The following is a 16146-nucleotide window of genomic DNA, read 5'->3' on the forward strand; positions in this document are numbered from 1 at the left end:
AGCAATATATGAGCACATTTCTTGCGAGGATTACTGAAAACCAGAGTGCAGTTGTGAGGTTTTGTAAAGTTGAGAAAAGCAAATAGGAAAGCTTCAGCAGTGGAAATGAGGTAAAAATGTATCTGCAGAGATACAATCTGGCAACAGTGACAGCTTTAAAATCGATCAAGGAAACAAGCCTATATTTCATTTTGACATTTAAATATGAAGGTATTTGACAAATCTTCTTTAGAACAGAATTTGGGCAGGTTATCAGAATATTTTTTCCTTTCTTCTGTGGATACATGAATGTATACTGAAGTACACTAACATCCTTCTATGCACCAAAAGCACAATCTTTGTACTTTTTCATTCATTTTTAAAACTTCTCATATAAGTGAGCATTTACCATCCACTCCGTGTAACCTTTCAAAATTTGTGGGCAAGCTGCCTTCTTAAATCAGTCTGATTCATATGGCTCAGAAGGGAACTTGCAGGTGGGTGGTATTTCTAAGTATCTGCTTCCATTGCCCTACTATGTGGCTTTAAAAGTGCTGTCAAAGAAGCCTTGGTGAGTTGTTGCAATGCATCTTGTGGACTATACACACTGCTGCCACTGTGTGTCAGTCGTGGAGGGACTGAAAGTGTTATATGCTTTGTCAATCAAGTGGGATACTTTGTCCTAAGTGGTTCCAAGTTTGTTAGTTCCAAGTTGCTACTGTACTCATCTACAGAAATAGAAAGAAAACCAAACACACTCCTGACTTGTGCCTTGTAGATAATGGAAAGAATTTCAAGGCCAGTTACTCAAAACAGAATTCCCAGCCTCTTAACTACTCCTGTCGATAGAATACTTCTGTGGTAAATCGGATTCAGTTTCTTGTCAATGGGGAACCCCAAGAATGTTGATTGTGCAGGATTCTGCAACAATAATGCCAGTGAATGTGAAGGGGCAGTGGCTAGGTATTCTCCTGTTGGGAATAATCAACAAAGCATGATTCAGTGAGAACAAACTATGTCAGGTGATTTCACAAATCTGTTGGTTCAAAGATCTGTCCCAATTTTGACACAAGCTTCCAGATGTTATCAAGGAGGACTTAGTGGGGTTGACAGGGCTGTTAGTTTTTGGTGCCTTGGCTCATGACAGATGGTCTATCAGGGTTCAGTACATTCATCAGACTTGGTCACTGTTAATTACCATTGAGAGGCTTGCTAGAACGTTTGAAAGGGTATTTAAATGTGAACCGCGTGCTGTGGATCTGCAGTCTACCAAACTATTCAGCTAGTTATGGGCAGCAAAAAAAAAAGAGCAGGAACAGTGGCAACTTTTTCTCTCCTCCAACACAGGCTATTTCATCAGATTTGTCATTAGGTACATAAGCACAGTAAGTAATTAAAGGACAGCTTAGAACTCATGCATAAGGTATTCGATATTAACAAGTACGTAAAGAAAAACAAATTTTCTATTTTAATATAAGCAACTGCTAGATACAGGAGGGCTTATGCTCATTGTCTGTTTGTTGTCTCAATAAAGTGCAAACAAAATGGATAGATAGGAAAACACGCCTATTTAAGTGCAAGTACTTAAATAACTTACCCTATATCGATGCGCTCTGTGCACACTTGCCAAGAAGCATTCCATACATAACACACAGGTTGGATCTACTGCGCAATCCCTTGAATAAAGAAACAAAAAAAGTCATGCTATGATTCATGTCATGGGTTTTATGAAAAAAAGCTTCATTTTCAGAATGAATTGTACTTCTCTATTGTCGAAGATCTGGTAACTTAGATACTTTTGTATCTAAGTCGGTGCGGTAATTGGCAATGCACAAACTTTTCACTATCCTCATTGAGTATGTTTGACAATAAAGGCTATTCTATTCAGCAAAGCTGTTAGAAGGGTGGCAAGGTGGCTCAGTGGTTAGCACTGCTGCCTCACAGCACCAGGGTCCCAGGTTCAATTCCAGCCTTGGGTGACTATCTGTGCGGAATTTGGACATTCTCCCCGGGTGCAGGTCAGGTGAATTGGCCATGCTAAATTGCCCATAATGCTAGGTGCATGAGCCAGAGGGAAATGGGACTGGGTGGGCTGCTCTCCGGAGGGTCAGTGTGGACTTCTTGGGCCGAAGGGACTGTTTCCACACTGTGGGGAATCTAAAAAAAAGTATCTTCAGATTGCACTTCCAGAAGGTATGGTTAAACATTCACTGATCACAGACTTATGAATTAGGAGCTAGAGTAGGCCTTTTGACTCGTTTAGCCCACTCTGCCATTCCAAAAGATAAATGGTGTTTGCTTCAACTTGCACCTCCCCTCCCCCAGCCTTTAATGATTCTACTTCTCACGAAGTCTGAATCCCATCATCATTAAGGTCTCTGTAAAAATCAACAGGGTCTTCACATCCACCCAATCCAGGTCACTCTCAATTTTGTACGTCAGTCAAATTTCCCCTTAGCCTTCTCTGTTCCAAATAGAACAATCGTAACTTAACCAAATTTTTTTTTCAATACTGTATTTCTCGAATTCTGCCAAAGAAATGGTAACGCAATACTAGTGGTATTTTTGCTGGACTATTAATCCAGAGACCATGGCATTTGGTGGAATTTGAATTAAATAAATATCTGGAGTTAAAAGTTTAACGATGACCATGAAACCACTGTCAATTGTTGGAATAACCCGAATGTCCTTAAGGAAACGAAACTTGCAATCCTTATCTGGTCTGGCCTACATGTGACTCCAGAACCATAGCAATGTGGTTGACTCTTAACTGCGCTCTGGACAACTCGGCCTCGCCATCAACGTCTTCATCCCATGAATGAATAATTTAAAAACATTTTCATCTCCTCCCTATCCTCACAAATGCATTTGCATCATTTACTGTAATGAGATGATCAGAACTGTGACTTAACTGAGCCCTTACACAGTTTAAGCATTACATCCTTCTTCTTATGTTCTGGACCCCAGCCATAAAAGCAAAGAATTCCAAATGCGTTCTTAATTGTTTCATCAACCTGTCCTGGTATGTTCAGGGATTTGTAGACAGGTACTCCAAGGCTCCTCACTTCATTGACACCTCTCCATGTATATTATCAATGATGTCTTCCTTTGTCTTGTTTCACGTCCCAAAACACATCACCTCACCCTTCTTTGAATTGTAGCCCATTTGCCAGCTCTTTGCCCACCTGACGACTCCATCGATAGCTTTCTGAGTCTACAGATGTGCTCCACACTATCGACCACTTAGCGTATTGTTGTGTTCTCCACAAACTTCTTGATCATGCCCCCCTGCCCCCACCACACACACACACACACACCTATGTCAGAACTATGAATCCATAACACAAAAAGTAGAGCACCCAATACTGAGCCCTGTGGAACCACAGTGCAAATAATATTCCAGTTGCAGAAAAACCTGCCAACAATTATGCTTTATCTCATACCACTTACAGTTAATAGTGCTTGTTTTGCTTTACTCTTCTTTAATACTAAAAATATGTTTTGTTTAAAAACGTAAAACCCGAGTGATGTTAATTAAAGAATGTTCAGATTTCTCTTTAAATTTTCAGTCTTTCACAGATGACAACAATTGACAAACTTCAAAGCCCAAGTTAGAATTCAGTAAGTTGGTGAGTCAAAGGTCCCACATTCACTTTTAAATCATTCCTCCACATTATAGAATTTACTTTCCTGGAATAATTTGATCTTTTTTTTGTATAGGTCTTAGAGAGTCATAGAGATGGACAGCACGGAATCAGACCCTTCGGTCCAACTTGTCCATGCCGACCAGATATCCCAACCCAATCTAGTCTCATCTGCCAACACCCGGCCCATATCCCACCAAACTCGTACTATTCATATATACATACCAGATGCATTTTAAATGTTGCAATTGTACCAGCTTCCATCACTTCCTCTGGCAGCTCATTCCATACACATACCACCCTGTGTGTGAAAAAGTTGCCCCTTCGGTCTCTTTTATATCTTTCCCCTCTCGCCCTAAACCTATGCCGCCTAATTCTGGACTCCCCCACCCAGGGAAAAGACTTTGTTTGTTTAGTTTGCTATCCAAGCCCCTCAGCTTCCGATGGTCCAGGGAAAACAGCCCTACACTGTTCACTAGCTCCCGATAGCTCAAATCCTCCAACCGTGGCAATATCCTTCCAAATCTTTTCTGAACCTTTTCAAGTTTCACAACATCTTTCCAACAAAAAGGAGACCAGAATTGCACGCAATATTCCAACAGTGGCTTAACCAATGTTCTGTATAGCCGCAATATGACCTCCCAACTCCTGTACTCAATACTCTGACCAATAAAGGAAAGCACACCAAACACTGTCCTATCTACCTGCGACTCCACTTTCAAGGAGCTATGAACCTGCACTCCAAGGTCTATCTGTTCAGCAACACTCCCTCGGACCTTACCATTAAGGGTACAAGTCCTGCTAAGATTTGTTTCCCAAAAATGCAGCACCTCACATTTATCTAAATTAAACTCTGTCTGCCACTTCTCAGCCCATTGGCCCATCTGATCAAGATGCCTTTGTAATATGAGGTAATCTCCTTTGCTGTCCACTACACCTCCAATTTTGGTATCATCTGCAAACTTACTAACTATACCTCTTATGCTCACATCCAAATCATTTATATAAATGATGAAAAGTAGTGGACCCAGCACTGATCCTTGTGGCACTGCACTGGTCTGAAAAACCAGTCTGAAAAACAACCCTCCACCATCACCCTCTGTCTTCTAACTTTGATCCAGTTCTGTATCCAAATGGCTAGTTCTCCCTTTATTCCATGAGATCTAACTTTGCTAACCAGTCTCCCATGGGGAGCCTTGTTGAACGCCTTAGTGAAGTCCATATTGAGTATGTCTACTGCTCTGCCCTCATCAATCCTCTGTTACTTCTTCAAAAAACTCAGTCAAGTTTGTGAGACATGATTTACATGCAAATTCCTTTCTTCATTGCGTGCTGCACCTACATGTTTATTTTCAGTAACTGGTGTACAAGGACACTTGGGTCTCAATGCAGACCTCTTACGCAATTTATCACCCGAGAACAGCTACCTCCTCTGGTTTCCATGTTAAGTTTACTTGATGTTTGTTTGGTGAGTTGGTAACTCACCATTGCCTGGCAAGAAACTCACCAAGGCTGCTTGTGAAATGCATAAAAGATTAACTAAGATGTTCCTAAAATAGAGATCAGCCCCACCCATACTTCTCATCCATTAGTCCACATCATTCAGATTCCTCTCAGATTCCCCCCCACGCGTACCTATTTTTCAAATATGTCTTTTGTGAAACAGTTTATCAGATGTTTTTTAACAGTCAATGTACACACTAAAAAAATTACCTTCATTAACCCAATTAGCTAACTCAAATCAACTCAGACATGCTTTGCGTTTGACAAAAACATGCTGGCTAAGCCATGGTTTTCCAAACAAGAATTAATTTGCCCATATTTAGTTGCTACAGCTAACTTCCAGAACAGAGCTAATATCACATCCATTGTTGATGCTAAGCCCACTATCCTTGAGCTCAGCATTTAGGTTTTAAATCAAGATGAGATGATTATCTATGTTTGAGGAAGCGGAATTGGAGACTGATGAAAGAAGACTGAAGACCAAATGTACAGCGTGGTCATGGAGGATTGGACCCAACTTCGAGCACTCATACACAAATTCAAAACTGACCAATACAGGAATGGAGGAATGGAGAAAGTGAGGACTGTAGATGCTCAAAATCAGAATCAAGAGTATGATGCTGGAAAAGCGTAGCCAATCAGGCAGCATCTGAGGAGCAGGAGAATCAACGTTTCAGGCATAAGCCCTCCATCAGGAATGAGGCATGTGGGCTGGGGACCTGAGAGATAAATGGGGTCGCGGCGGGGTGCTGGGAAGGAAGGTAGCTGGGAATGTGATAGGTAGATGAAGGTGCAGGTGGAAGTGATACGTCGGGGTCAGGGGGAGGTGAAGTGAATGGGTGGAAAGAAAGGAAGATGGACAGGTCGGACCGGTCAAGGGAGCCATGCAGAGTTGCAGGCTTCTGACTGGGTAAGGTGGGGGGAGGGGAAATGAGGAAAATGGTGAAATCCACATTGATCCAGTGTGGTTGCAGAATCCTAAGGTGGAACATGAGGTGTTCTTCCTCCAGGCGTCGAGTGTTCATGGTTTGGCAATGGAGGAGACCCTTGACCTGCATGTTCTCGGTGGAACAGGAGTGGGAGTTAAAATGTTCAGTCACGGGATGGTGGAACTGGTTGGTTGCGGGTGCCTCAGAGATGTTCTCAAACAATCCACAAGTTGGTGTCCTGTCTTCCTAATGTTGAGGAGACTATATCAGGTGCAACAGATACAGTACATGACAGTTGTGGAAGTGCAGGTAAATTTCTGTCAGATGAGGAAGGATCCTTTGGGGCCTTGGACAGAGGTGAGGGTGGAGGTCTGGGCACAGGTTTTGCACTTCCTGCAATGGCAGAAGGTGCCAGGGGTGGGTGAGAGGTGGATCTGATGAGGGAGTCACGGAGGGAATGATCTTTCCCGAATGCAGATAGGGGTGGGGAGCGAAATATATCCCTCGTGGTGGGGTCTGTTTGCAGGTGGTGGAGGTGGCGGAGGATGATGTGATGCATGTGGAGGTTGGTGGGGTGTAACCAACCAGGAACTAGAACTTACTTCAGGAACTCCCCACCTATGTTTGGCACACCACTCACACCCTTCACCTCCTCAAAGACTTCCGTTTCCCCACCCCCAACACCTTATCTTCACCATGCACATCCAGTACCTCTACACATCTAACCACCACGACAAAGTCCTCCAAACCATCCGTTTCTGCCTCTCACGCCAACCCAACCAGTACCCTTCCACGGACACACTCATTCACCTGGCTGAACTGGTCCTCACCCTCAACAACTTCTCCTTCCAATCCTCCCACTTCTTCCAAACCAAAGGGTAGCCATGGGCACCTTTATGGGCCCAGTTATGCCTGCCTCTTAGTCTGGTACTTGAACAGTCCAGCTTCCGCAGCTACACAGGTACCATTCCCCACTTTTTCCTCCGCAACATCAATGACTTTATCGACACTACCTCGTGCCCCCACGAGGATGTTGAACTGTTCATTAATTTCAAAAAAACCTTCCACCCGGACCTCAAATTCACCTGGACCATCTTGAACACCACCCTCCCCTTCCTGGACTTCTCCATCTCCGGCGACCGACTAAACAGGGACATTTACTACAAACTTGACTTCCACAGCTACCTGGATTACACCTCCCCTCACCCCACCTCCTGTAAAAACACCATCCCTTTTCCCAATTCCTCCACCTCTCCCTCATCTGCTCCCAGGAGGACCAATTCCACCACAGAACATCGCAGACGGCCTTCTTCAAAGACCGCAATTTCTCCTCCCACGCAGTCGACAATGCCCTCCAGTACATTTCCTCCACCCTTGAAACCCACCCCTCAAATCGCAACAGGGACAGAACCCATCCGCCCCCTTGTTCTCACCTTGAAATTTAGAGGGTAGGTTTTTAAATGTGAGAGGACAAAGATTCAAAAGAGACCGGAGGGACAACTTTTTCACACAGATGGTGGTTCGATTTGGAATAAATTACCAAAGGAAGTGGTAGATGCAGGTACAGTTACTACAATAATACAGATACATGAATAGGAAAGGTTTCCAGGGCTATGGGCCAAACACAGACAAGTTTAGTTTTTGAAATCCAGTTGGCATGGATGAGTTGAACAAGGGTCTGTTTCTATGCTGTATGACTCTAACAACTAGGCAATTAAAAAAAAATCTTTCAACTAAAACTTTAGTTGGTGCCAGCACCCAATTAAGGCTTCATTAAATAATGACATTCATCTCTTCTCTTGCCAAACAAAACCAAGCTAATACAGTGTGAAAGAGGCTGATATTTAATAGAATTGTAACATGCACTTTGTCACACTTAGAAAATAAGGACTTGGTGTGGTCTCATCTGACAGCTTAAACTATAGATGGGCCAACATTCACAACTTGTTTACTTGACATGGTAGGTACACAAAAAGGTTATTTTTCCTGTGGAAGAGTCGAGGGCCAGAGGGAATAATCTCAGAATAAGGGGTCACACACTTAAAACATGGATAAGGAGGAATTCCTTCTGTCAGAGGGTTGTGAATCTGTGGAATTTGGTTTTACCACAGAAGGCTATTGAGGCTGAATCGCTGAATATATTTGAGACTGGAAGAGACTGATTTTTATAATTAGTAAAGGAACCAATGGTGATGAAGCAAAGACAGGAAAATGGAGTTGAGGGAGATCAGATCAATCTTGATTTCACTAATGGCAGAGCAGACACTGAATAGCCTACTTCTGCTCCTCAGTCTTATGGCCTTAAGAGATTGAGCACTCCATAAATTCAATAACAATTGTCAAGGAGAGCTAGCTTCCTACAAACACTCGGGGACTTACTTCTTCCCCCCGCCTCCTCAAGCTATGAGCAAAACGGGCAAGGCCTTATTTCTTTGTGACAAGAAACTGTCGAAAGATAATCCAGACAGTCCTGAAGGCAAGACTAATGATCCAGAAATAACAGTTCCAATCAGTTAATTAAGTAAATTGTGAATTAAAAAACTATTTATCAGCAATGGTGGCCACATACCTACTGATTGTTGTAAAAACCCATCTGACTCTCCAACATGGAAAGGAAATTTTCCATCCTTACCTGATCCTATCTCCCAGTGACTGAAGGTCACTTCAACAAGTTACCTGCCAACAAGTGACAAGAATCATGGGACCTTCTAATACACGTAATGGGGAACCATTGCAGCGTAACAGGAGACCAACCAGCCCAATATGTCATTTGTGTTTCTCTGACTCAGCAATTCAACAAACACCATGCAGCCAACTTCTCATTCTAATGCTTTATATTATTCCTTTTCAACTAACAACCAAATTCCCTGTTAAATACTTGACTAAATCTCATGAAACACAGTACATATCTTAACCATTTTCAGCATGAAAAAAATGGTTTCCTTTTGTCATCATAGATTCAAGGAAATTAACAGAAGCAATGTCCTCTAATTCTCAATTCTTCCACCACTGTCAAGAATTTTTCCCCATCTACATGTCCAAGGTCCTTCACGATTTTGAATATCTCTGTATCAAATATCTTCTCAGGTTTCTCTTCTTCAAAGAAGACAAACTGAAAATCTCCAAGCTATTCATCTAGTTGAAATTCTTCATGGAATAATTCGCATTAACTTTTTCTGCATACTCATGCCTTCACAAGTTTTTAAAAAGTGTAGCACCCAGCACTGGAAGCAATACTACAGATGAGACCAAACTAGTGCCCTTATACCAATTAAGCATGGTATTTATGTATTCTATGTCCCTATTAATAAAGCCAAGGTTATTCCAAAATTGATTTATCACTTTCTAAACTAACCCTGCCACATTCACTAACTTATTCAGATACATGTTCAAGAACCTTTGCTTCAGCACTCTGCAGAATTGCAGAGATTGTTAATCAGTTTATTGAGATCTATTATGACATACCTCTGAAGCAGTTGGGGACTTGAATATGTTCTAGCCCAAAGGTAGGGACAAACAACCATGCCTTTATAGCCCTCCCCAAAAAGTTTGTCCTTAACTATGCGATTCATGTGTCTTAGCTTTCCACTAATTAATGTCATTGTGCCAGTGAAGGTACCCTGTATACTAAAAGCTGGAGCTGACTGGCCAAAAACCAAATGACAGAACTTTATTGCTTACCTTATCATTTTTAGCACAAATTAAAGACTATTCAGAAGGTATCAAGAATGCATTTCAGTTATTTCTCTCAATAGGTTGGGTTTTGAACAGATTCACAAACACAATCCACTTTGGGATTTGGTAAGTGATAATTAACTGCAGTTCACACCATTGATCAGCAAAGCCTTAATTGTCATACAGACTACAATATAATTTCATGGCTAGTTTCACATACAAACATTGCATTATAACAATTTAGTAGTGAAACAATATCTTATCCATAAGCTCTGAAGCAACAATTAATTTTAAAATTTTGATTTCCTGCTAATTAGAGTTCAACAACCAACACGAGTAGCAAGCTCTTCAGAGACCATGAAAAAGGGCGTAAATTAGCCTTCCTGCCAAATTTCCTCTTACTCCACCTAAACAAAAAGACAAGACTTGGAATTATGCAGGTATTTTTCAAAACACCTCATGTTTAGGAAATTAATTAAGTATGCAAAATTAAGATTCTGATGAACAGAATGAGTCAAATGGCATTTCCTAAAGGAGGAGTGTTGCCGAGGATACCAGGAGAATTTGTTGTTTTCTGTATACCATAGATCTTATTGTTTAACTACTTAGTCGAGTGGAACAAGCTTGCATAAAAAAAAACGTTGATCAAGCAGACACCTCCTGCAGAACTATATAAGTTTGACTTACTATCTGCAATTCCAATGTGGAACTCAAACCTAAAAGCATCTAACTCAAAGATAAAGGTGCTGCCAAAGATAGCAAGTTGACAATGGGTCAGTATTCAATGTTACTGAAAGTCTGTATGAAATGATGAGACCCTCTTCAGAAAACAAACAGATTGCTGTGTTTTCAATCCAATGTATGAAGCTTTTATTTAAACCCTGATCAGTTACAAGACGGGAAAGAACTTGCATTGCACAAAGTACTACAAACATCATGTTACACAACCAAATGCACTGGCATCAAATTTAATGCCACAGGAAAACAAAACCCAGGATTCACAACCTGCACTGTTTGCAATGAAAGCAAGATCCCTTCTAACATGTATCCCATAAAATGTAATTGTGCAAGCACTACTGTTCAGAAAACAGTATTTATTATTTGAGCTTTGCGTGAGTTCTCTATTTATTAATATTTAACAACAGAAACTGAAGATGTAGATTCCTAACACAGTAGAAAATTAAGGCAATTTAAAGAGCGAGGGCAAAGAAAACAAAAGAGTATGCTTCTTGCTTGTTCCTCTCTGTCACATGTTTCATCAGGCTGCCTGCAATGTACATTTGTTGTTCAATTTCTGCAGATTATTAAATTCAAAAAGGTTTTAAGTTGTGCAACTTTTTAAAATAAATGATAGAATGAATTTCTGTAATTTAACTTTCTAACATTCATCCACTTGGATGATTAGATTCCCTACAGCATGGAAACAGGCCTTCAGCCCAAAAAGTCCACACCGACCCTCCGAAGAGTAACCCACCCAGGCCCATTCCCCAACCCCGTATTTACCCCTGACTGCTGCACCTAACACTATGGGCAATTTAGCATGGCCAATTCACCAAACCTGTTTTTTTTTCCTTCAATTAGAATAAGTTAGCAAGTGAAAAAAATCCCAGTACAGCTTACTGATGCTCAGATATTTTAGAAATAATGTATGCCATACTTATACTCCATATTCTTAATTCAGCTTGGAGCAACACACCTCCAACTAAAAATGTCAAGTTCAGCTTAGAATTAAAAACTAAAGAGTGAAACGTTGCCAAAGGGATCAGTTCATTTAAATAAGTGAAAATTATATCACATCAGTAGCAATAAATTTGGAGAAAGACTTGCAACGTTGCAATCAGCCAAGTCTTCACTCTGATGGAGGAAGAGGATGATCAGGTTTGACTGTCAAAGTGTTATGTCAACATTGGAATATCTGCCCAGCAAATAAACTCCAATGGGACATTTCTCTTTCTTTGGAGACTAACAAGGAGCAACTTTAGCAGAAAGATGCTCATTTCTACAATTGATGCACTGAGGAAACACCAACATAAATTGGGCAAGCAATGCAATTTGGGAATGGCTCCATCAGTGCTACCACTTTTGTCCTAGACGTGCTATAGTGTTCCAGCAAGACTCGATTTAAGCTGGAGAAACAATACCTCATTTTCTGCTGAGGCACTAAACGGACTCTAGAACTTAACATTCAGTTCAACAATTTCAAGCCATGAACTGTCCTTCATTTTGATTACCTCCACTTTCCTTGGTCTCATTTCTTGTTTGCAAGAGTTTCTCTCAGCTGAATTGACATATTTTCTGCCATGATTAGAGTGGTGCTGGAAAAGCACAGCAGATCAGACAGCATCCGAGGAGCAGGAAAATCGTCGCTTTGGGCAAAAGCACCTGCTGTGCTTTTCCACCACCACTCTAATTTTGATTCTAATCTCCAGCATCTGCAGTACCCACTTTCGCCTATATTTGCTGCCATAAATACCTTCTTTAATGCCGTTCACACTTCTTTTGCCTTTTGCTCTGAGCACCTTCACAATTTGTTTCACTTCTACCCCCAATCTCTTTTTCACAGCATAAAAGCAGTTTTCCAGCTCCCTTCAATTCAAAAGAACTTGATATACTCGAAATATTAATTCAGTTTCTTTCTCCATACATGCTGCCAGAGTACAGTTTCTTGAGCACTTTCTCCTTAAAATATACCTTCTCCATTTAGCTTATGACTGCCTTTCCTGAAATTTAATTATGTAGCTCAGTAATTATTTTGCAAGCTATTACCCCTGTAAGCATCTTGGAATTTTTGAATTATAAACACCAATATAAACCATATAACACCAATTGTGCTGCTCTTCTGCCGAGTTAAAATGAACAATGGAAATTTCAGATACATACAACTCACCTGAACATCAGACCAAAACACTCACCAGCATTACTCTTGATTTATAAATTCTCTACTTTGTCTTCAAATATCTCAGTAGCTTTAGCATGCCAACAACATGTCATACTTTCATAAAATTTTAAACATAGCACAACATCCCATGGCATTTCACAGCAGCAAATTCAAAGAAAATTTAATATTAAGTCACCTGAAGGGATACAGGAACGGGTAACTAGAAGTTTGACCAAAAAAATGTAAAACTTCTGAGAAGTATTTCAAACTAACTTAAGAGAAACAGTGACATAAAGAACTTTTGAGAAGGAATTCCAAAGCTTTGAGCATTTGGAACTGAAGGCAAGCCACAAATGTTGTAGTGATTAAAAATCAATCACGGTCAAAAGGCCAGAATAAGAAGAATTAAAAAGTCTTTCAGAGGGTATAGAGATGGAGGAGTCAGACTGCCAAATATCTCTGTGGCTCTGAAAATGTAGCTTTACATGTGTACAGTCCTGCTCCTTCATAATAAATTTGTATTGGAGAGTTTTGAAGAATAATTTAAACAATCTGACTCGAGTTTTATGGACTGTCTTTTTTTACATTCTCTCACTCATCTGCCCATCCTTCTTTCCTAATTTTCATTTTGTTTTCTGCATATTATTTAAATCTTATTAAATTAAAATCTATATCCTGGTTCACACTTTCTTACTGAGAATTGTTTCAGCAGGAATTCTTCAATCATACTTGGTGAAGAGAGATTTGTTTCACAGGTTAGGGGATGGCATGGTGACTCAATGGTCAGCACTATTGCCTCACAGCGCCAGGGACCGGGTTCGATTCCACCCTTGGTGACTGACTGCTTAGAGTTTGCACATTTTCCCCGTGACTGTGTGGGTTAGCTCTGGGTGCTCTGGTTTCCTTCCACAGTCCAAAGGTTAAGTGGACTGGCTGCGCTAAATTGCCCCACATTGTCTAGGGATATGCAGGCTAGATAGGTTAGCCATGGTAAAAGTGGGATTAGAGGGATAGAGTCGGGCTCTAGGCCTAGCTAGAATGTTCTTTGGAGGGTCAGTATAGGTTTGATGGGCTGAATGGTCTCTTTCTGTCCTGTAGAGATGCTATGATTCTGCCTGCTCTCAAACATACCGCAGTTTCCTTGTGGAGGATGCTGCATTTGGTCTGACAACTAGTGTCACAATTCACCATTGAAAAGCCTACAAAAAAATCTGAGCAGCTGTGAGCATAGTGAACAGCAGGCACCTTTCCTTAACTGATCATTGCCAATCTTCTGACCAAGCCAAAATATAAAACAATAATACTATGGTGTGATTCAATAATTTCTTTTATTATCAAACATTTGCCAACACAATAAACGTAACTAAGTCAGTTTCAACAGCTCATAATGTGCTTGGATTTTTGTACCTGCATGAATAGGTAGGCTCTCCAATTTTGAAAACACGCCCACACAGCTGAGATGACTTATTTGCCTTTTCAAGTTTTGTTATTCCCACAGCAGGATCCTCTCCACACAGGTACCATTCCATTGGCCCCAATAGAATATGCTGCGCCAACATTTCTTCATTAAGTGGATTAGGGTTAGAGCCTCTACAGTAAATCTTTGGTATGTAATCGGCAAGATGCTGGTACACATCTCTGGTCAAATCTGTTGCTTGAAGCCAGTTCTAAGAAAGATGACAATGGCACACATTAATATCTATAGCAAGACGCTAATATTTAACACATATATACATACACTAAATTGTAATGTGTGAAATTGGCTCTTAGCAATTTCATTAGTTGTGCAGCAAGCGAGGTATATCAGGCATAAAAGGTCAAATATTCATTGCAAACTTCACATTAGTTACATTTTTCTGAGGCAATCAACCAAATTTTGTCAAGCATGATAGATAGTGCAAGGAAGCCAACAAAGTTCATGGCTGTAATCAGAATAGCAAACTAGATCATGGATTGTATTTGCCTCATTTGTGGTCTGTTAAGTCCTTGAAGCATCCTTCCAAGTTGAATGTGCAATACTAATCATACACTTGTTCAACACAGGTGGTGGTCACTTGGTCTTGCACCAAAGCACGAGTCCAAATCCAAGGAGGTTATTGTGATATTAAAAGAATTAATTTGGTCTGCTCACCTGCAGGAAATTGGATGTCCTGACGCAAGGTTGGTTGCCTCTAATTGAAAGATAGATTGTAGAAATTTACATCATCATCTCCTACATTTACATGGCTATTTCCTTGCCATTGAGAGCAATTTACATTGTCATCATCTCCTATTCAGAAATCAATAAGAACATTAGAGTTGTAATTCTGACAACTACCTGTAGTTAAAGAAAACAATTCACACCAGATCTGGACATTAAGGGATGATTTGCATTACACTGTTTCTGGAGATGATGTGGTCACTGCATAGTGTCTTGAGTGGCACATGACTGTGAGAGAATGGGGTTGTCTTGTGGGCATTACTGTCTGTGATGTAAATATTTTGTATGAAGGAAGGGCTGTTTTCCTTGTTCACAGAACTTCCCTGAACATGCTTCATGAGTATGGCGAAGCATGTTCAGGGTTTCTCCAAAGTTTGTATTGTACTGCACTTAATAAATTTTCCTTATTCACAAAAGTTGGCATTTGCAGTTACATCAAGTGTGCAAGAACCTCAGGAAAAAGACCATGACATTTATGACAAGTCAACAAAGACATAGTTGTGTAGTGCATTTCTTGTTAATCCAGAAATGTCATGGTGCTGCAGCCAAATTACAAACTGTAAATTTTTTTAAAATAGCAAAAATTAATTGCAGACCTACTGATCAAAATGTAAAAGCTGACCAATACATACAAACAAAAGAACCCAATGAATAAATTTCAACTACAGAGCTTAGAAGGATGAGAGGGGATCTAACTGAAACTTACAGAATACTGATGGGCTTGGACAGAGTGGATGTTGGGAAGATCTTTCTATTGGTAGGACAGACCAGAACCCGAGGGCAAAGCCTTAGAGTAAGGAGAACAGAGAGAAGGAGAAACTTCTTCAGCCAGAGAGTGGCAAATCTCTGGAATTCACTGCCACAGAAGGCTGGTGGAGGCCTGGTCACTGAGTATATTTAAGATGGATATAGATAGTTTTTTTTATGGTAAAAAGAGGATGAAGGGTTACGGGGAGAAAGTGGGAAAATGGGGTTGAGAAACTTATCAGCTATGACTGAATGGCAGAACAGACTCGATGGGTTGAGTGGCCTAATTTCTGCTCCTATATCTTATGGTCCAAGTGCCTCCACAGCACTATATTCAATGTCAGCATTTATTATCTGCTCAATTTCCACAAGACATTTGACTTAATAAGGTGCCATATCAGAAGCAGTGTAGCTGATGAGCTCAGTTGGCTGGACGGCTGGTTTGCAATGCATAATTGAGTAATTTTCTGGCTGCAAGATGGAATGCATTAGGTGTGCGCACAGGGATCAGTGCTGGGACCTCAACATTTTATTAATTTATATACATAACTGAGATGAAGGGATCAAACGTGTGGTTTATAAATTTGCTGA

The 16146-nt window shown here is 40.6% G+C and overlaps 1 protein-coding gene across 3 annotated transcripts in view; it reads right to left on the bottom strand.

The window, feature by feature from the left end:
• The window catches only part of ubr2 (ubiquitin protein ligase E3 component n-recognin 2), a 140641-nt gene that overhangs the window by 117194 nt on the left and 7301 nt on the right, over positions 1-16146 (bottom strand). For 2 of the 3 annotated variants that reach the window (XM_043695713.2, XM_043695712.2), the window contains exons 2-3: positions 14016-14275; positions 1577-1655 (exon numbers count right to left, since the gene is read on the bottom strand). In XM_043695713.2, coding sequence (XP_043551648.2) covers positions 1577-1655; positions 14016-14275 — 339 coding nt within the window. Of the gene's footprint in view, positions 1-1576; positions 1656-14015; positions 14276-14739; positions 14780-16146 lie in introns of all 3 variants that reach the window. The other variant, XM_087991297.1, reaches the window with a different exon arrangement.

This window comes from Chiloscyllium plagiosum, unplaced genomic scaffold (genome assembly GCF_037043375.1).
Source record: "Chiloscyllium plagiosum isolate Xiang-an unplaced genomic scaffold, Cpla_swu_hap1 HiC_scaffold_10, whole genome shotgun sequence".
Lineage (NCBI taxonomy): Eukaryota > Metazoa > Chordata > Chondrichthyes > Orectolobiformes > Hemiscylliidae > Chiloscyllium > Chiloscyllium plagiosum.